Here is a 22,232-nt window from a genome sequence, read left to right on the forward strand (position 1 = left end):
ATTGCCAGTGTTTCCCACGTGTTGGCATTATTTCGTCCATCAAGATAGTTTGTCCATATTGTCTTTTTTGTTAGTGTGTAATTTGTCATCAACTGTTAAGCCCATTCATCTTTTTTCAAATGTTGTTTTGGTAAAATCTTGTAATGCTTCCAGCAGTGAATACATTTTCCTTGTGTTTACTGTGGGATCATCACGGGCACATGATGTGTATGCATCTGTATGCGTCTGAGAGAATTCAGCGCATTAAAAAAGAACAAGCCTGTAGCGCCGCATACGGCCTCCGCTTTCCACCCACTAGGGTTCAGAGGCTGTTTGACTCATCCCCATTGCGCTCCATATCTCCAGAGCTGCTCAGCCTGCACTAATGAGAGTACAGCAGTGCTCAGGAAGCAGATGCATTTGCTTCATTTCCTGTTTTTTTACGCACAGGCTGTGAACAGGAGAGTGGTCCAGAGTATCTGAATGTGTCAAGCTGCTGTTGAAATGGAGTCTCCCAAAGGTTACCAGTCTTTACCGCTTTATCTCTCAGTGACATGCAAGCAGTGCCCACTTATTGTGAGAGAAACCCCTCACTCATAGCTTCTTCACCAGTGGCATGTGGCTTATGAGTATTTTTCAATTAAAGGTAGGGTAGACTATTTTGGAAAGGCTAGAACTAGCTAGCTTTGAAAACATAAGATCTCACCCTCCCTGCAAATCACTCTCCAAAGCCACGCCTCTTCCAAAACATATGAACGCACACAGGCAGAGCAGAGGCTTAACAGCAACACGAGACGATGTTGGCGGAGGGTTGAATGCAATGCTGTCAGATTATCTCATGTCTCATTCACCGGTGATAAAACATTACAGTACAAAGTGCATTATATTACAATAATAATGCATTTAATCCTCTCTCGGTCTGCTGTAGCGTAATGAATGCGCTGATGACAAATAATTCCAGATAGCTTATCCAAATTGATATTTTCCATCATACGGTTAAAATTTGCAACAATGATGGCAACAGATGGGATGAATATGAATGCAGATTCACTCTCTGACAGTAGGTGGTGCTTTTGGACAAGCAGAAATACCATGGTTTCCCCTGTAAACAAAGTAGTGCGGCACTTATAAACACTATTTTATTAGGCATGATATGGAAAGAATGTCAACAAAGCTTTCCTGAAGAAAATCAGTTCCCTTTCATTCATAATGTTTCCCCTGTTAAACTGGTAAATGCACTCCCACATTTTGCTCGTCTTGCAAGTTGGCATTTCTCTGAACCCGAAGCTAGTGACACAAAGAAAAAGCATGCTTGCAAGATCTGAGCTGAAAGGAAATTAATTTGTTTTCTGCTTCTGATATCCAAATAATGCATTTTTAAAATGACTACATTTCAACTAGTATCTCAGTGTCCAGTGTCTACTTGCAACTGCATTTCTGTTTAGTTGACAAGTCTCGCATAGAATTTTGAAAATACGAATATTTCCACAAATCTAAAATTTGGTGTCAGCAGCTTTATGAACGATTCACATGAAGCCCATTATGGGTATTATAGATCAGTGTTTCTGCCATATTTCATACGTGCCCCTTTATGTTGTCACAACTCTGTAACTTTTGTATCTTGTGAATTATGAGTTTTTCCACTTGTGAGTACAACTTTGCTTAGTCATTCATGAGCTCATAATTAGTACTCCACTTAAAGGACTCATAATGCACATATTTTTATCAAAGTGCATTTGACCACTTGTGCAGTTGGCAGAGAGCATTGAGTCAAAGAGTGATGAGCTGTGAGCATAAATACAGTTTTGACGTTTCTGATATTAAGCCAGATAGAATGTTTGTTTCCGTTGTAAGTTGTTTATTTTAAGGAAAAAGCTGAAAAAACTGGTGGACATTGGCACAGCTGGTTGAACTTGCATTGAAACCTGAAAATTCCGTATTTACTAAAAATATTCCCAAGCACATTTACCAAATTTGATTTCAGGTAGGTTTTTTGAGGACATATGTTCCTTGATAATCACAAACAAAAGTTTTAGTCAGTGACATGTTCTGCTGAATAGTATATTTCTAGTTTCCAGTGAAGGTTTCTTGGGAATTTGGCAGAGCTCCAGTGCTCTGACTTGCTCCACGTTTATTTATCCAGATGTGTTGTTCTAAATGATGCTGTTTTGTGTGTGCGCATGTGTTTTTGGGAAAGGACTCAGTGAGTTTGTGCCCTATGAATGTCTAAACTGCAGTTGCGGGTGCGATTCAGTGTTGTCTTTCTTGTTAGTGTACCATAGCGTGCCAGCTGGTTGTAATGATGGAATTAGACGCTGAAGTTGTGAATCAGCAGGGGATTGGTGGGTGATGAGGGAAATGTTTACCGGATGCAGACACTAGTCTTTATCAAGCCCTTTAAAGGCTTTCTTCCCACCAAGACAAAATGCTTCTTTCCCATCATCAAACTCTGGCTTAAACTCGAAGTTCTGTTTTACATTTGCAGCCCTGTAACAGCTCATGATGATAAAGCCGAGCATAAATCAACTTTCTTGCTTTATAAAATGTGAAAATCCTCTAGAGCTTGTAATGCAGATGAACTTATTTTGCCTGAAGCAAAATGAATGCATCTGTTTTATTGAACTAATTGAATCCATAGTGCTGAACTGTGCACGCTAAACAATATAAACCTAAGTAGGTTTTCTCAACTGGGAAAAAATAAATAAATAAAAGGCCAAATTAGATGGCTATAATTAGTTCATCTTCAGAACACACATAAAGATATTTAGGGAATATTTAATAAAATCTGAGAGATTTCTTTCCATCCATTAAAAATCTATCCACCAAAAAGTTGGTATTGGGAATTGTGACGTTCCACTGGCATTGGTATCAATTCCTGAAATTTTGGTACAGTCTGTTAGACAAAATCTGTCTAACTGGGAGAGGTGGCGAGTTGTTATCATTTTTACTGTATGTGGAGTAAAGGACAGGATTTCCTTAGTTCTTCCATGTCCAGGATGTTTTTTTGGTGGATTCTCCACAATCTCCTGCCTGTTTTCCAGGGCGTAATGTGAATTCTTCCTCTAAGTGAATCCTGGTTCAGTGATGCATTTGAAGTTCCCTTACAGCTTCTCTAGACCTGCTCTTGGCCTTCACAGACAGCGCGGCACCAGTCTGAGTATCAGTGCCAGCAGGCGCGTTCATCACTACAGAGCTCTGGGTGCTGTTGTGCTTGACAGATATCAAAATCATGCAAATGTTGTATTTCACTCCAGAGGAGAGCTCAGCAGAATGTGACTGCTACCAGATGTAAGCTCAAACAGTGACGAGTCAGTTTAACTGATTAAGTGCCTCCCTTGTTTTCCTGCTCGATAAAGACTAGAGGAATCCTACGCACTTCAAGACGGCCAAAATGCATGCCAGCATGGGCATAAACAAAACTCCCAGTCAGGCTGAAATGCAGTGAGACCTAAAAATGCAAACACTTGTGTGTCAAAAAACAATTCAGTTAATGTGTTTACATTTGATATGCTGTCTTACTCGGAAGGACATACAAGCACATCACATGAAATGAATCTTCAGGAAACTTGCTGAAGTTTGCAAAAATTGGGATAAAATGGAATGAATGTTATCAGTGTGTGTATATGAGTAGGTTACAGATTTGCGCAAAACTTTTGTGATATTTTTTAAATGTCGATTTAAAAAAAACTATTGCGAAATGACAATGTTTCCATTAACCGATGTTATGTGACTAACACACAATTTTTTCCTTTTGCGATAAGTCATGATGACTTATGTTGGTAGGTTTATGTATATCGCAGCCACCGCATTAGCCATTATTTTTAATCAAAGGAGACGTAGACGTGTATCTTTAGCAAAGCAGTGCAGAGAGCCATGTCTGGGGCACTTCTGAAACGTGCCGCGCCGCGTTAACACAAGCATTGACTCGAGTGATGGCGATTAGCTCCAGTGGCCATGTCGGAAGCCGTAATGCGCTGCAGACGTGTGCAAAGTAAATAAGGGGTTATTCAAGCATTAATGGAAAGGAAACCCCTTTATACTTGAGAGTGACCGCGTTTGAGGTGTTTCTTGGAGGTTATAATACATTAAAGAATGATCATGTGACTTTTACGTGTGCCAAGTGAGCTGTAAATGTGAAAAAACTTTTCTATTGCAGTTTTGCAAAATATTCCTTTTTCGAATTGCCTGAAAAACCACCTCATGTGAGCGTTAAAAACGTTTTTGCGATACTTGGAAGCTTTTGCGAAATTGTGTTTCCATTGGGCGTATTTTCAATTTCAATTTGTGGAATTTGAAGGGTAATGGAAACACAGCTAGTGATGATGTTAATTCTTCAGTTTCAATCAAGTTGGGTATTTTAACAGTGGAGTCTTGTAGAAAATAATTACCAGCTTATCAGTATTCCCAATAAATGTTTTTTTTTGTGTGTGTAATTAGGTGTTTTTTGTATTGCGGTGATACGTTATCTGAAGTCAGTTTTTTCCTGAGGCCATGGGAATGGTGAAGTCTAGTGCTCCGTCTCTCGGCTGTCTTGGCGCCTGGTTGAGTTTGCATGATGCACTTCTGATCAAGTGACTCAAGTGATACAGACACTGGGAGGAGTTGCATATGTTAGTTAGTGTACAGCCCTCACACACTTCCAGGTGGTGCAAAACACTTTTAATTGCATAAAGTAACACGGTAGATATATTACTTTATTAGTTACATCAAGCAATACAGTAATTTAAGCCTGAAATCTGCAAATGAGCAAGTAGAACTTGGCTGTTCCATCAAACTCATGCTCGTCTTTCACATTTTTTTTCTTTAACTTGTCTTCTGCCAATGTCTGAGTTGTTGCAGCACTAAACATAGACTTGACTTAAATGATATAGGCCTGAATTTACACTGTTAAAGCATGAATAACATACCATACGTGTTAAGACTGGCTCACTAAATCTTGTGCCTTTGTGTGTTGTTGATTGTGGATGGGATTGTAGATGAAGGCCTGCTTGTTGTGCTGTGACGAGATGCTTTATACCTGTATGCTATTAATTGTTTTAACACTTTATATTATGTATGCATGCATTTAATGCATGTATTCACTAATATATCTTATTTATATCCTGTACTTTAAGTCTTGAGAAAGAGACTTTTTTTCTGTTTGATGCCGTCTTACAAAAATGCTGCTTAAGGCCCCGATCACACCGAATGCATTTTTAGTTCTGAAAACACGAAGCGCACCGCACTGCCCTTTTGGTGACTTTTTTAAAAAAAGAGCAGGGTGCTGCGGTTTTATGTTGCTAGGCAACCACCAAATCAGCTGTCCTGTCAGTCTAATCAAAGGATTATAGCGCGAGCGCTCTAAAATCTTTGGTTTTTGCTGTTAAATAAACTGTCATATTAGCAAAAACCTTAAAAAATACAGCTCCGGGTAACCCGTGACAGACACCAAAAAGTTTGCCCTCCATCGTTGCAGTCTCCAGACTTTCTAAGCAACCGTAAACTTTCGTCACCACAACGGAAGGCCCACCGATGACGTGCAGCGCTTTTCCGCTCAGAGTTGCTTTTTTAAATTTTTTAATTTTTTTAACTTCAGGCACTCAGGCGTTCCTGCAAAAACACAAGGTGCCCGGGGCGCATAAACAGCACGCAGAATGCTCACTGCCAACAGAAAACGATTTTTTAAAAAGGCGCCTCTAACTGCAAAAAACGCGTTTGGTCTTGTGTAAAAAGGTAGGTCCTCACTACCCAGCATGTTACAAATCACAATTCACAACCCTGTTATTTCTGCTCCACCAATAAATGCAGTTGCATTTGCACACCTTTGTTTCTATGGAGTCGACAGTGAAGCTTACCTCATCACCACACTACAAACGCCAATGGAAGCTTGCTTTCTTCTTACTCCGTAATCAGTCCTTCTATAATTTTTCTTCTTCGTCTTCATCTTTTGGAAAGTCATTTGATTTTGGAGCAAATGGGAATGCAAAAATCACATTTGCTGTTGTCTCCCATTAGTTTAAACTATCGATGACACCGTCCACTTCGGAGAACCGCAGAAACAGAAAAAGAGTCCATTGAATGTTCAGCCTGTGAAAACAGATGCCAACAGGGATAACCTACTGATCCAGCAAAACCCAGCCACCATTGTTTTTGGGACTTTGCCCTTAAGCAGGTCATTCCCTGGTAGAACAATCTTTGGCAGTGAATTGTCACCTCTAATTAGTGAAATTGTTAATGTCGGTTATATCTAGATACACAAATTGAATTGCGTGCATAAATATTGAATGAAATGCATAAATATAGGTAGGAAAGAAAACATATGTGACGCATAAAAATGAACCATGGCAGTAATTGAGTTGCATAATCATAATTTTTAGTGCAACTTCTAGACCTAACACATTAAACCTTGTGTATGGTCTTAACTGGATTGTGTGACTGAGGCCCACAGGTTAACGTCCAGTCTCTTACAGGTTAATCTCTAGTTAATCTGTTTGGGTGGCCATGTGTGTGATCTGACTGTAAAGCTGCTGTAAGGATTTAGCTGGCTGTGAAGACTGGAGTGAAAAGTAACCATAGTTAACCGGCACTTAAACTACTGTGGTACCAAAATTCTAATGGTACAGTGGTATGATATTATTTTATTCATATCAGTACCTGGCCCAGAAAACAGTGTGCATTCAGCATTGTAAATGTCATTCTTGAAAATGCTTTTTACTTACCTGATCGTACAGCGGGGCAGACACAGCCTCAGGGACTCTGCGTCTGACAGGTGCAGCGTGTTTTCCTGTAGAAAACAAGCTCTGAACTTTATACTCTACGGCTATGTTGTTTTTGTTTGTCTCTGGTGTGCCATGTTATAGTTTAGTCCATAACTGGACAGCCAGGACTTCATTCCTGATAAAGAGCAGATCCTGCATAACACCCTTCAGGTTATGCGGGTTGAATGTGAATCACACGTCATTGATGTTGTTGTTGTTGTTGTATTTGATTCCAGGAGCTCTTACTGTGGGGTTGGTGCGTCAATGTCAGACCATTCACGGACGAGATCGAACCTGCATCCCCCCGCGACTCCCTCCGGAGTGGGTCACCACACTCTTCTTTATCATCATGGGCATCATCTCCCTCACGGTCACCTGTGGCCTACTGGTGGCCTCGCACTGGCGTCGAGAAGCCACAAAATACGCAAGATGGATCGCCTTCACAGGAAGTGAGTGACACATCTCATGTTTGAATCAACCCTCCTGTTTTTTCTCTTGCCTTTTTTGACCCAAGTGTTAGTTTCAGCACACCAGTGATGTCCCTCAGAATTGCGAGAATTTGTTTAACTAACAATTCCCAAATTGCTACCTCTAGGGGTACAGAAACTACACACTTCACCTTTAAGTCTTATACATGGAGCGTAAAGAAGAAAGCCTGTGCATATGGCACATATAGTTAGGGTTGGGTATCTTTTGGGGGTTTTTAACGATACTGGTGCCAAATCTATACTTTTAAAACGTTATTCTTGCCTTAAAGGGTTAGTTCACCCCCAAAAAATGAAAATTTGTCCATGTTTTACTCACCCTCAAGGCATCCTAGGTGTATATGACTTTCTTCTTTCAGATGAATCCAATCGGAATTATATTCAAAATTGTCCTGGCTCTTTCAAGCTCTATAATGATATGGGCGGGTGGTAGTGTTCAACAGTGCAAATGCAGTCAAATAAAGCGCACGCATTCATATTAAAACGTGCATTAAACGGCTCCAGGGGTGGAAAAAGGCCTTTGCGGAATTTTCTTAACGCGAGTCGTGCACCGAATCTAAAGTTTGTAGGAGTATGTATGGCTGTCTGTCACCACACCGATTCTAGGCTAAGTCTTGGATTACAGATAGCCTATGTGGGATTACACACATTTTACTCGATTTATTGTATTGCTTTTTTCCTCAGAAATGGTAGACTTGTTACTTACTCGTTCAGATGACAATATCTGGTGAAAATTCTTAATTGGGCCATACTTCCAAGACTTAGCCTAGAATCGGTGTGGTGACTGACAGCCACACATACTCCTTAAAACTTTAGATTCATCCGCGCTGGAGCCGTGCCGGTGCACGACTCGTGTTAGGAAAATAATTCCGCAAATAACTGCAATTGCAGGTTTCAAACAGATGGCGATAAAGAGGCAAAACTTACGGACTGCAGCTTTAATGTCGGTTTCATTCATACTGAAAGCCAGAGGGCGCCCTCGTGCAGAAACTCCACAAATGCATCACAGAAGTAACAGAACTCATGATACTCCAGGAAAACCCCTAATATGAAAAAAGGCATTCCTATTCCTGTAACTGAATAAACAGATGATATAAATGTTTTGAGTGATAAAACAAACACAATAAACACTCGACTGCAACAATGTATAGTTGTGTTATTCAAGCCATCTCTGGTATTTTCATACTAATTAAGTATATTTATAATCATTGCTAATCGACTTTACAGTATAGAACATATTTTCTGCCTCATTCTGTGATATGAAGCCTCATCAGATCACAAAAGGAAAGTTATTTGCCTGTTGTGGATTAAAAACATGTTATGTTCCATGTTCTTTTGCTGGACAACAGGTTTAGAAATGCTTCTTATTGCAAGTCATTACAAGGGAAGTTTAGCTTTAGGCATTTTAATTTAAGCGTGTTTAGCTGAGCTAGCTTAATGGTACCTGCTGCCATCAGAGCAAGTGTAATGTTGTTGCATTCACACGATCCTCGGATGGTCTCATTTCACGAGTTGTGCTTTTAAGTCAGAATATGAAAACAACATGGATACTCGCATTACCACAAAGATTGGATTTGCATTATTAGAGTTTTCCGACTTGCATTTTCTCAGTCGGGAAATTATTCTCCATGTGCGGTGCTGGTGATTACATTTGTTTCAGAGAACCAGATGACCAATAGATGATCACTCAGGCATTTAAGTGGCACCGTACTGAGGCACTGAAATCTGCATTCTGTCTACGTATCTATACCGAATATGTACCGGTGCCATATTGACATTTTCAGTGTGTGGCTTGTCACCTTCCATTGTTGATTGCACTAATTTCTGTTGTGTGTCCTCAATCTGGCAACCCGTGTGAGCGTTGAGTCTGAGGAGGAGGGGGCGGGGGCGGGGGCGGGAGCGGGAGGGAAAACTCTCTCCAATATTTTGAGTTTAGACCGTAGGATCCATTTCAACCACGAGCTGTGAATATTACATACTACATATTTAAATGCAGTTTCCCATTTTGTCTGTAATTGCGTGGCATATCATAAACCCAAAGTATACAGTTTTTGTGCCTAATCTACTCTAGATGGCTAAAAAATAGACAGCTGTGTTTGACTAGTGCTTGTGTGAGGTGATTAGTTGAACTTTTTTTTTTTTTTTTTCGGCCGTATATTTTGTGTCCAGTTGCATGAAATACTTAAAATAGTCTTTTCAATTTTGTCCTCTTTTTTTTTTTTTTTTTCTTTAAGACTGGTTACATGAAAATGTAGATTAGTCTAACTTAAATCTGAAAATAAGCCCTTGGCAAACTGCTAGTTGTTTATTTCAGAAATAGACTTAATGTAGAAGTTAAGTATATATAACTGGCCCGTAGGCAGATTTTTCTGAAAAGCACGACACCGCAATAGTAGACCGACATGAAATTATTTCAAACAATGGCACAGGAGTCTCTGCAAATGGTTCTATAGAAAACAGTGAAACAGCTAAAAATGTGCATCAACATATTATTTCACAGACATAACTTTCTCAGCAGGAGCTACACATGCGCTTGACAAAACATTGGTTTTATCCTATCAAATAAGGTGTGGGTTTCCAGCTGTGGGGAATATGTAACACCGACCAATTTAAAGTCCTCCGCGCAAGCAGTCAGTGAGATGGATGATCTGTGTGGTTTGGGCTTGAATAGCGCTGCTGAGGTGTTGTGTGTCTGTCCAGCATGTGTGTAGCATCTGTTGTGTTCGCTCACTGGAGACGCTATTAACTTTCTTCTCTATTCCTCAAGCTAGTTTACACATCCTTTGTGTATTCTATAAAGAAACCCTTCAGTTTAAACTTCCTCTCAGGATACAAGCGTTTGAGGGAAAATGAGAAAGCAGCAATGGGGTAACTGTGCTGCAGATTCATCACCTTAATGTAATGTCACCTCTACCGTCGACTGTCTGGTGTTGCGGAGATGTTCTGAGTTGTTATAAAGACATTGCACTAGGGTGTTGTTGGCACCGGCAGGGTGTTGCTATACATTTGCTAAGATTTTCTAAAAAATGTTAAGCACATTGCTATGTGGTTGTCGAGTAGTTGGTAGTCTAGTTGCCTATTGTTCAGTTGATCTCACCTCGAGTCTCTGTGATAATCTAGATGTGTCTCAAGTTGCTCCTTCATTACGGTCTATAATGACTTCATTACGTCGGAATCGATTCTACCAGGACAGTGTCTCGCGATGCGAAAACATAACATAAATTCCATTTCTATATCCGATATGTACCACGGTTTTATCCTTGTTTTTGGTTTTTGTCAAAGTGCTTGGTCACGTTTTTTTCTGTGCTTTGTCAGAGAGCGTTCTCATGCAAATGTTTTATTTTGTTTTCATGGACAAAGATGCGCTTTACTTTAACTTTGCACTTGTTCAAATTTCCAAAGAAACATGCTAATTGATGGTTTAAAGGATCGAAACCTATTGGTTGAATAGATAACGGTTTGAACCAATCTGGGCATGGGGTGGGGACTAAGCATCAACAATCATTCCTGTTTGGCTCAGCGGAAAAAAATGCATAAGTTTCTTTCAACAAATCAATGCTGATGGAAATGTGATGACGTCATCACTTTACTACGGAGCCTCTGAATGTCCAAGTTGGACAAATGTGATATCTCCTAAAAAGCATTCAGATTGGATTTGCAGTTCAAAAGTTATTAAAAATTTAAGAACAATAGTTATTTTTATCCACGGGCATCTGTCTCAGTCTTTGAGGGATAAAAAAAAGAGAAAAAAATCAGAAAGCGCACACAAAGTTAGAAAAGTACCTCCTGAACAAGCCGTAGGATTGAGGTATTGTGTAGAGTCTTGAGTGTATCGAATAAAAGCTATTTTTAATAAATAGTTCCTGATTACGGCTGTCGTCTCTGTTTTGTAATCATAAGCCCAAAATCTATAACCGGCACTGTAGTGTGTCACAATAGCCAAGTTCAGTGCGATTATGAAAGAGTCTCTTTCCGTCGTCTAATGGGTGGCATTGACAGCACATGCCAGTGAGGTGCTGCTGAATGAAGAAGTCATTTCGTCGAGAATTGCATACGTAGTGGCATGGTTGCCATGGTAACAGGAAAGAAATGGTCCCAATTGTCCAGGTTCTGCTTACCGTCTCTGAACCTCGGTGACTCACTTGTCTTTTTCTATCGCCGTGTGTGGGCGGTAGTTACGCCGTTTAAAAGAGCAACAGCTCCTTAACAAGAACACCACCTCAGGCTGGGATCACAACCTCTACCATCGGGGTTACATTATGAAGACTGACCAAAAAAAACAGCGAAAGTTTGCAACGCCACAAAACAAAAATTTTGTTATACTGGTTGAAAAAATTGTTTGAGACAAACCAACTAATTCCACAGATCACGGGTTCTCATCAAAAATGTCATTTCATGAATGTTAATTAACTAATTGATGGCAATTTAAATGGGAATTGAGGACAAAGTAATATTGAGTACATAGAAAATAAGAAATTCACAAGAAACCTTCATTTCTTTGTTTGTTTTTAAACATTTTGAATGGAGAAAAAAAAAATCTAATTTATTATATAATGTAACTGTAATATAACTCAAACTCAACATTTCTAAATTGACAGCTTTTCTTGTTAGCAGCTCCCATGGACATGGTCAACAAAGTTTTTTTTTTTTTTTTTTGTTATTTTAATTTGCGTAGACAAAACATAGAACCAAATTAACAGTAGATACAATTAGTAAAACAAAGTAGTAACATTATTAAAATCTTTTTTGTGTGTTCACATAATAGTCAGTAGTAATAGTATACAGTATAGTAATACATATTTGATGTAGTGGGTGGTCCAAATTTGCATTACAAAAATAACCTGCAAATATTAGAAAACCTTTATTTCTCTTATTTAGTTTTCTATTCCACAAGCGTCTCCTCAAGCAGTGTTGTAAGTTCTGCTTCTAATCCATTTAAAGCCCATTGCATGAGTGTTTGGGCTCCAGGTGGGGTTAACACAGGTGTCTGGGCTAAGGCTGTCACTGGCCTCAAGCCACCCGAACCTGAAAGAGCAGCTTTGTGTGAGTAACACAAGCCCCCTGTGTCCCCTCACACCACGCCCAGCTTGACCAGGTTACGATCACGGCTCCACGTCTGCTGTCATGTCCGCAGCTGTGGCTCTGGCTAGCGTCAGCTTCAGCATATGGTGCGTCAGCGGGGACAGACGTAAATATTAGCTGCTGTCTGCTCAGACTTGTTGCTCAACCAGAATCCACTGCTGGACAACACTGACATTAAATAAAAAGAAAGTAAAACAGAGGCAGCCTTCATAACTCGGAAAATATAGCATGCTCTGATTGATGTAGCATCGGTTCATTTGGAGTTTCTTGGCTGGCATAATGTTAGAATAAGTGTATTTAGTAGTTTTATAAGGAGAGAATTATTAGTGTGTGTGTGTGTGTGTGTAATTAGTATTAAAAATAATAATAATATACCATTAATTCCCATATCAGTCTCATTCATGAGCATATATTAATCCTACCCTCCACCAATAGTTGGTTATTTTTTTCAGCCAATAACCTATATGATGATTGTTTTTATATTATAGATATTATACAATTCACATAATTTTGCCTTGTTATATAACATTTAGTTCTACATTTATTTATTAAAGATGATGATGATGATTATTATTATATTTATAATACATTTTAATGTTAACGTAATAAAATATATAATTTAAAAATCATAAAATATATAAATTTATTAAATGTATTATTAATTATAATAATGTTATACCATTAATTCCTATATCAGTCTGATTCATGAGCATTAATAAATCTTACCCTACAATGATAGTTTTTTATATTGCATCCTATAACGAATATGAGTGATTGTATATTATAGCCTAGATATTACAATATTGTGTGTGTGTGCTTATATAATTTTTTTGTATTCATGTTATAGAGAATTTAGTTATACATTTGTTTAAATGTCGTATTATTATTATTATTATATAAATATTTGCATTTATATGTATGTGTGTGTGTGTGTGTGTGTAATTAGTATTAAAAATAATAATAATATACCATTAATTCCCATATCAGTCTCATTCATGAGCATATATTAATCCTACCCTCCACCAATAGTTGGTTATTTTTTCAGCCAATAACCTATATGATGATTGTTTTATATTATAGATATTATACAATTCACATAATTTTGCCTTGTTATATAACATTTAGTTCTACATTTATTTATTAAAGATGATGATGATGATTATTATTATATTTATAATACATTTTAATGTTAACGTAATAAAATATATAATTTAAAAATCATAAAATATATAAATTTATTAAATGTATTATTAATTATAATAATGTTATACCATTAATTCCTATATCAGTCTGATTCATGAGCATTAATAAATCTTACCCTACAATGATAGTTTTTTTTATATTGCATCCTATAACGAATATGAGTGATTGTATATTATAGCCTAGATATTACAATATTGTGTGTGTGCTTATATAATTTTTTTTGTATTCATGTTATAGAGAATTTAGTTATACATTTGTTTAAATGTCGTCGTATTATTATTATTATTATATAAATATTTGCATTTATATGTATGTGTGTGTGTGTATATTTATGTTTAAATGTGGTGTTCTTGTTAGTATTATTATTATTGATATAGCAGGTTTTTGTGGCATGATGTTTTTAAACAAAAAATATACATGTATATACAAAATTATAAATGATTATCGGTGGTGGATAAAATTTGTCCATCCCTTCAAAGAATCATTACTGCTTTGAGTTCGTTGTGTACTAGACTATATACATTATAGCTATGATGAATCATTAAACAAAGAGCCAAATTGTAGGTTTCCATATGCATTTCTGTACCTGTCAATCCAGAAATACTCTCAGACAGGTCTGCTAGCAACATAATTGGTGCTGGTGTCAGGGCCAAAGCCCGTTTCTATTTCCGCTCTATCCTTTCAATTATATTTTTCATTGTTGTGCTCAAAAAAGCACCCCTTTTTTCATGGAACATATTATTCTTTTTTTAACCACATGACCAAAGCAGCAGACTGGCATTTACCACAGCAGGAAGTGCCTTTTTTACACTGCGCCGTGGCCATGACCTTTTGTCCAGCAGCCTGGTCGCCATTCATCTCCTTAACCCTCTCCTTTGTGTGCGTCTAAGAGCCGAGACCAGCAAAAATGGTTTATGCAATAAATGTGCAAAGGCAGAAGCTTAATGCTGACACACAGAGCCTCAGTCAGATCAGTGCACTTCTCTCAAGGCCGTCGTGTTTAATTGCAGCGCTGCATTCTGCTGAAAGATGCTATTATCTTGCTAATGGGCAGCAAGATTGAGCCGAGACTGCACTCAGGCATCTATTAGCAGTGTCTGTTTTTATCTCCCTAAAAGCCTTTCTGCCAGGCTAACATGAACCCGTGCTGAGTGTTATCACTCTGGTTGGGTGGAGGTCCGTTTTAAACATAACGGGCCAGAGGTTTAAAGGCTTGATGATTCAGAAAAGACATTCCAGGGGTTTGCTGTTGTCAACATGGTCCTTTGGTCTGCAATTATATTTAGAGGTCGAGGAACCATATGGGAAAGAGTTTGGCTGGGGTATATTGATGGTGACACTTTTGCTGGGAGGTTCAGTCTCTCATTCTCTAGCGCTACCAACAGTCCAAATTTTCATCTCGCAGCACTTTCACATTTAGTGTGGAGTGAGAAACCGCTTGCTGCTGGAGGCTTGCAGCATCACACATAATTAGTACATGGTGTTACGCCTGACTAGATTTTTTTTGTTGAAAATTTCACTTGTCCTCCTACATATTTTGGCTATAAATTGGGTTTGACAATCTTCAGATTTGAACTGAACATGTATCAGAGGTGCTGTATGTCATTTTTTTTTTTATTATTATTTTTTTTTTTATCATCATAAACCATAAAAATACCACTTGTTTGCAGAAATTTAAGAAACATGCAAGTTCACCTACTTGTTTCTCTGAAAAACAATGCTAAAGTCAGTTATTCGACTTTGAAATGTGAGTTCTGTGTCGAATGTCTGGTTTTTTTTTTTATTATTATTATTATTATTATTATTATTTATTTTTATTTTTTTCCACTGCAAGTTTACCCAGTAGTATTTTGACACCCCGGGTTGCTAGTTAACAGAGAAAACACCGTATTTCAAGCATGGAAGCTAGCCAACGAACGGAGTCAAAGTTTGCAGATTCTACCAAACCTAAAAAGCCTTGGCATCCATCGACACAGCGCTGTGACCAGATGCATATTTAAACACGGATAAATAATCTCATCAAGGCTTGACGGCTTCCGATGTAATTTGCGCTAGTTACTGTTGTGTGTCCTCAATCTGGCAACCTGCGTGAGCATCAAGTCTGAGGAGGAAAGGGCGAAAGAAACAATTCTCGATATTTTGAATTTGGACTGCAGTACCTATTTCATCCACTAGCTGTCAATATTACATACTGCACCTTTAAATGGACTTCTGTTAATCTACTATTAAAGTAATCAACCCTCTTGATATTAGTTATTCTGTCAGTGTTGGTAAGGTTACTTTGGGAATGCAATTACAAGTTACCTTATTTAAAATGTGATAAAAAGTGTAGATATTTCATTTACTTTATTAAAGTAATGTAACTGAGTACATTTGATTATTTTTAAAAATTTCTAACAAATTATTTTTAGGGCTGTATGATTTAATCAAATGCGATTGTCATACGCATCTTGTCAGTAAAGCCGGTTCTGTGATTAGTAGTAAATCTCCATCACCTGCTTTCAGATGGAGCAGCTTTTACTACACAGAGCCGTAGTTCACCGACAAGCAACGCAAAAAAATCGCAGACGATATAATTGTACGATTATGAAATTGTTTCCAATTAATGACAGCTGTTTGCGTAGCTTCTCAGTGAACTATGGCTCTGTGTTGTAAACACTGCTCTATCTGAAAGCATGTGAAAATACCACATTTAATAGCATGTCTTTACTCCAAACTCACTTCATAACGTCAGCCGAGTGTTTGAAATAAATTCTTCTGTGAGATGATGTGGCTTCTTACACAGAATAAGGCACACAACATATTTCATAGTTTTCTAAGCAGTGATAAAGGCTATGATTATAGATATACTTTATTATAATGAAAATTATAATAAGAAGAACTCAGATAAACCATATATTGCCGTAGTCGTGTGTTTATTAGTCACGTTCAGTTAGGGCTGGGCGGTATATTGAGTTTCTACGATATATCGATATATTCTTTATAAGCGGTACGGTATGAATATCATTAACCGTTAATATCAATATACAATAGTTTGATACGAGCGCATCTGAAAATATTCTATGAAGGACACAGCTCCCTATTGCTGCAGAGAAAGTGCATAATACAATTTGTTCTAAACATGTGACAAGCTTTATATGAAGGGCTTTAAAAAAAAAAAAACTCGTAAGATATAGAAGCCTGTAGTTTAAGTTTAAAGCGGCTCGCGCTCGGCCCGTCAGATGCTCTGACAGAAAGGCTGCGTGTGCCGCTGAAAGAGACACGCTGTTTAATGTGTATGAGACGTGCTGTTTTCCTTAATGCATAGCTTACATTTCACAGGTATATTCTCCATCTGTAAATGTTAGAAAGCCATGGAAATGTTTCCATTTTACTGTCAGAAGTGCATGAGCTTTTGCTTTGTGATTCTCCGCTAAACTTCACAGACTTCATTCAGAACGAGCGCCGCCGCGCACATGTGCGCCAAACAGACGTAGCGCAATGAAATAGGAGCGCAACAACTATGACTAAAATATACATTTTGCTGAAATATTTGTAGTTGGACAATAAATGTGATGTATGTAGAATTTTAAACCTACAAGTAAGTGTATTTGTATGATAGCACTATCTGTAAAGTGTAATGGGGTAATCAAAATAGCCTTTTTACTCAATTAGTCTGTGCTTTTTATTTTCATTTTTAACTTAGTAAATTTAACTTCTGCTTTTAAAGCATTATTTTTTTTAGATTGCAATGTTACAATGTTAGAATGTAATGTGATTTTAACCCTTTTTGCACATAATGTATGCCACACATTCACTTTATTTGTTTAATCCAAATACAAAATACCGAGATATATACCGTACATTAGCCAAAAAATACAGAGATATGAATTTTTGCTCATATCGCCCAGCCCTACGTTCAGTCAATGAAAGCAGTTAAATCTTCTGTTTATCCAGCTACCGCTATAGGCATTTCCTGGGTTTCTTCTGTGGGGTGTATTTGGAGTTTCCGCGTGAGAGCGCCCTCTGGCCTTCGGATGGAGATTGATGTAATTGGCAGACGTGGTGCACTGCAAATTCAAAGAGGAGAACCAATCAAAAGCATCAGAATAGCAATACTTTACTAAACTGCTTTTAAATGGCGGTATCGTGCACATCAAAAACGGGAAAAGCAACAAAATAATACTATTCAACGTATCCTAGCTTTTTACAGAAAACATTCAGATGTAACCCCCTTTGTAATCGTTAACATTTTCATAAGTAACTGTAATTTAATTACACTTTTTTTTATTTTTTTTTTATTTTTTTTGTCATTAACTAACAGATTAGTTACATTTATTTTGGAATTAAATTGTGACTCGGTTACATGTAACTAGATATTCCGCAACACTGGATTCTATATCTGCATATAATGATATTCAGTATTCATGTATTTGCTCCAAATTGTCTTGATTAATATATATTTTCAACAAATGCCGTAATTAAATAATAAATTAGTTCATTGAAGTTGCCAGTTTGAACTGATTCATGGTACTACAGTTTACTACTAAAGTTTAAATTGGACTCTTAACATCGTTCATAATGTGCTTATACTTCCAATTCATGAAACAAGGAAGGAACATTGAAGGATTGAGTCTTCAGGAAACTTGATGGCTAAATGTAAAACATGCAAAATCATTGCTATTTACCATCTCCCATAATTTTATACTAGGACTAAAATCATGGTGAATACATTTACATTTACATTTATTCATTTAGCAGACGTTTTTATCCAAAGCTTGATTCGTTATAAAGAGGAAAATAGACACAGGAATTGTTTGCAATACAAAGTTTCAGGCATTGTTCAGAGTAAATACTAGCTAGACAGGGAGAGGTTAAGGAAAGAAAGCACAGGTTTTTTTTTTGTTTTTTTTGTTGTTTTTTTTTTTTAAGATGAAGTCAGATGATGACGGATATATGAGGGCGAGGTACATGGTGAGTAATCCATATGTTGGCCAGACCTAACTGTATCTTGATACTGCTTTGGCCTATCAAAATTACAATGAGCTTGTGAACACGCCCTAAGGAATTTGGAGCCCCCTGTTGGTCAACAATTGTAAATATTGGTAGAATATTTACTTATTCTATGGTTCTATTCTTATAACGTGTTTAAATGATTGTTTCTGCCATTATTAGCTTAACCCTGTAATTGTTGTTTTTTGTTGTTGATCATCCAACCTTGTTTTTTTTCCTCATTATTGTATGTAAATTCCTGTATCACCTATTTAATAACACTTTTTTTTTTTTTTCCTCTTTTACAGTGATCTTGTTTTGTATGGCCGCCCTCATATTCCCAATAGGATTCTACATCAATGAAGTAGGGGGACAACCGTACAAATTACCCAACAACACAGTGGTGGGCTCCTCTTATGTACTGTTCGTGCTCTCCATCTTCTTCACAATAGTGGGGCTCCTGTTTGCGGGAAAAGTCTGCCTTCCTGGCTGAGGGGACGTTCCCAGCGGGGACAGCTGGGGTGTTCAAAGTGAAACGGAAAGAAGCGGCTCTCCTCGAGAAGGGCCCACAACAGGGGGTGGTGGTATATGCTAATAACTCATTAAACTGCAAAACTAAACAGACGATTACTGCACACACTACATAAGAGTGCTCCCCTCCGCCCAACCTGTGCTTTGTAAATCCCGTGCTGTCTTTATGTTGCACCTTTGAGTTTCAACCCAAAGGATCGGGGGGCGTTTAAGTTCACGCAGGCCCGTCCGGAAAGGACAGAGCGCATCTACAGCGGCTGCTTCCGGTACTACTTTACTTTGGAATAAAGTTCTGTTATCCTCTGTTCGGTTAAGTTTTGCAGCGTTTCACACAATTGCGCCCCCTACCTTTGTGGAGAGGAAAGACAAGAAACTGGTGGAGAATGCGGGCACTGATATTATGGACCAGGCACTCGGTCCAACAAGAGGGGGCTCCCCACGTTTTCTCTAGCGGCGAGAGAGCTGGCCGGGACACTGCACTGTTACAAAAGAGGGAAAAGGCAAAAGGGAACAGTATTAAGAACTTTTTTGCTCACACACTACATGAGGCGAACGCTCCAGGACTGCCGGTCAGGACCCTGCAAAGCTGTGCCTCGCTGTTACACGCTCAGATATTGACGGACGCGTCTCTGAATCTGACATCATACCAAAATAAACTCCCGCCTGAGCTCAACTTGAGTTGAGTTCGGTTCAGTCACAGGCGGATGTGTTTGTGCTTTGACTTTACACCTGCTCATCTCTTCTTGTTTTGATCTCTGGGTTTGCAGAGCCCTTTACTTGTTTGGTTTGATTTGCTAATGTGCCATAAACATGTTTTTGTTGTATGAATGCGACGGGCATGAGTTGGGATTTAGGGAGCACTGTGCGATATAGCCATTTCAGTAGGTGAAGCACTACAGATGTACAAAAATTAACTCCTTACCTCAGTATTTCGCAATTCAGAATAATTTTTCCCTCACCATGGCAAAATATGTGCCCTGTAACTTATGTTCTGCCTTGATCACGGACCTTTCATTCAATTGCTGCGATCATGGCAAATTATTTATCTGACACTGAATAAAAGGAGCTCAAGAATGCGTGCGTGTTACATCAGCTCTGTTTTTAAAGGGTTCCCTGTTTTTTTGGAAAGAAAATGTACTTTGTGAGATTGGAACAAAACCAGAAGTGTTTGTTTATGATGGATGTGTGTGATACGACGGTTACAATTTGCCCACAAGCTGTTTGTTTGTTTGTTTTTCATGAAATCTTTAAGTGTGTGTTCCGTTTTATTTTAATGTGCTTTTTTTTTCTTCACTTCTTTTAAGAAAGGTCATGCTCACAGTCACCTTTACATTCTTTGCTAAATTAATTTCATTAACGCTTTGAAAGACTGCACTTTTTCTCGGAAGCGTTCATATTCATTATTGGGAGAGCGAACAGATAAAATATTTATTCAAATTTTAGATGATTCTCGTAAATATATGGGGTAACATACACTCTTGGATCGAAGAATTGATAAAAATGTTTATACGAAATTCCCTCCTGCATTCAGGCAAGATGTGTACAATTGCTTTTGGCAAAAGATGTCTCTTCGTATCGCACTGGGACCTAAATTAATGTGAACTGTGAGAACGACAGCGGCCCGCGGTGGACAACTTCCGTGCTAAAGACTGCTTCTGCTTTGGATATTTTTGGAAACCCATCATAAAATGGAAAAAAAGTGCATATAGGGTAATGAAAAGCTATTATTTATGATTTCAAAAGGGAAGGAAACAAATGTATGAGGAACAGTATTATCTATCAAAGGATGTTAGCAGTCCTCGTGCACAGTTACTGTTAACAGATCCGTATTACTGGCAAGACAACTGTTTTCTCTGCTACTCTTTGTTTCAGTATCTCACTGTATACAATAAAAGGCATTAAAGAAGGCGAACTGCTGGAGTTCAACTGAGCTTTACTTCATTAGGTGTCCGGTTGCAACGATTGCTCTACTTTCTATCCCAATGGTGAAAATTCACCAAACTTTGCATGCATGAAGAATCTGTGGCTAATTGTGTTTTGAGTAATTTTTGGAAGCATGGGATGTGTGGTTGCCTAGCAACTACTAGTTAAATTTGCAATATTCAAAACATCAGGCCTGCTCCCCTGTTTGAGCTAGAGATGAATCCTCTCACCAGCCTTTGCTCATGGAGCCTTTTTTCAGTATTTGACATTTAAGTAAAACTAAAAATCCTGAAATTGCTGGTGTCATTTTTGGAGCCTTTTCAAGTTGAATTCAGTGACATGTAATGTTAAAGGGTTCTGTAGCTTTTGCACATTCACATTTCCTCAAATTGGGTTGGCTGACAGGTCCTGGAGGCGGGTTTTGGAAAGAGGCCGTGTGCTTGACGAAGTAGAGTGATCTAATTAACTCGAGCAGAAGTTGCTGAAATCACTTACAGTGCCTTTAAATATGGGGCATCCCTCATACCACCACTTCCTTTTAAACAATGTTTTGCGATGTTTGGAATAATTACTTTTTTTTTTTTTTTTTCAATGTTGTTGAAGTCTCTTAATGTTCTTTGAGATCGCTACTTCAAATAAAATACATGTTAACTTTAATAATAATAGTAATAATTTCACTCATTTATTTTAACCTAATGTTCTCTCAGAGCTGGGTAGTAACTGATTACATGTAATCTGGATTACATCTAATCTGATTCCAAAAATGAAGTACTTGTAATTAGAGTAAATTACGTTTTAAATACTCCGAATCAATAACAATAAGTTATTCATAATTTCATTCTCCCTAATTCCTCTTTTTCATCTATTAAATGTTACTTTCTAAAATGGCCTACTACTAATACCCATTCAGAAAGTCTTCCAGTTTAGTGGTCGTTCACACAGAGATCAGTCACTAGTCAGGTGGGTCTTAATTACACAGAAAAACTGAGCCCTTTGACCACTGGATTCACCAAAAAATCATTTCAGCTGTAAGAGGTGTTTTCTTGGCATTTCAACATTACATCAACTATGAACAAATGTTCATTTTTATTTGAATTATCACTCCGAGGGTTGTTAAATAATGTATGTCTTTGGAAGGCTTTTTGTCTTTCAAACACATTAAACTGCACAAATTCACATTATTTCTCATTTACATGTAGGGATTCCCAATTTTTTTTTTCAGCTGAACCTCTTTTACCTAATATATTTACTTGAAGTACCCCTGAGATTTAATATAAACATTAATATAACATTAAAATAAATGTTTTAATAATAAAGTATA

The 22,232-nt window shown here is 37.8% G+C and overlaps 1 protein-coding gene across 1 annotated transcript in view; it reads left to right on the forward strand.

Moving 5' to 3' along the window:
- Positions 1-20,900, forward strand: part of mosmoa (modulator of smoothened a) — a 31,763-nt gene extending 10,863 nt beyond the window's left edge. The window contains exons 2-3 of the mRNA XM_058771521.1: positions 6,953-7,165; positions 18,766-20,900. Of these exons, the coding sequence (XP_058627504.1) occupies positions 6,953-7,165; positions 18,766-18,950 (398 nt within the window). The 3' untranslated portion in view covers positions 18,951-20,900. The remainder of the gene's footprint in view (positions 1-6,952; positions 7,166-18,765) is intronic.
- Positions 20,901-22,232: the final 1,332 nt, after the last annotated feature.

Source organism: Onychostoma macrolepis, chromosome 03 (assembly GCF_012432095.1).
Source record: "Onychostoma macrolepis isolate SWU-2019 chromosome 03, ASM1243209v1, whole genome shotgun sequence".
NCBI classification, from domain to species: domain Eukaryota; kingdom Metazoa; phylum Chordata; class Actinopteri; order Cypriniformes; family Cyprinidae; genus Onychostoma; species Onychostoma macrolepis.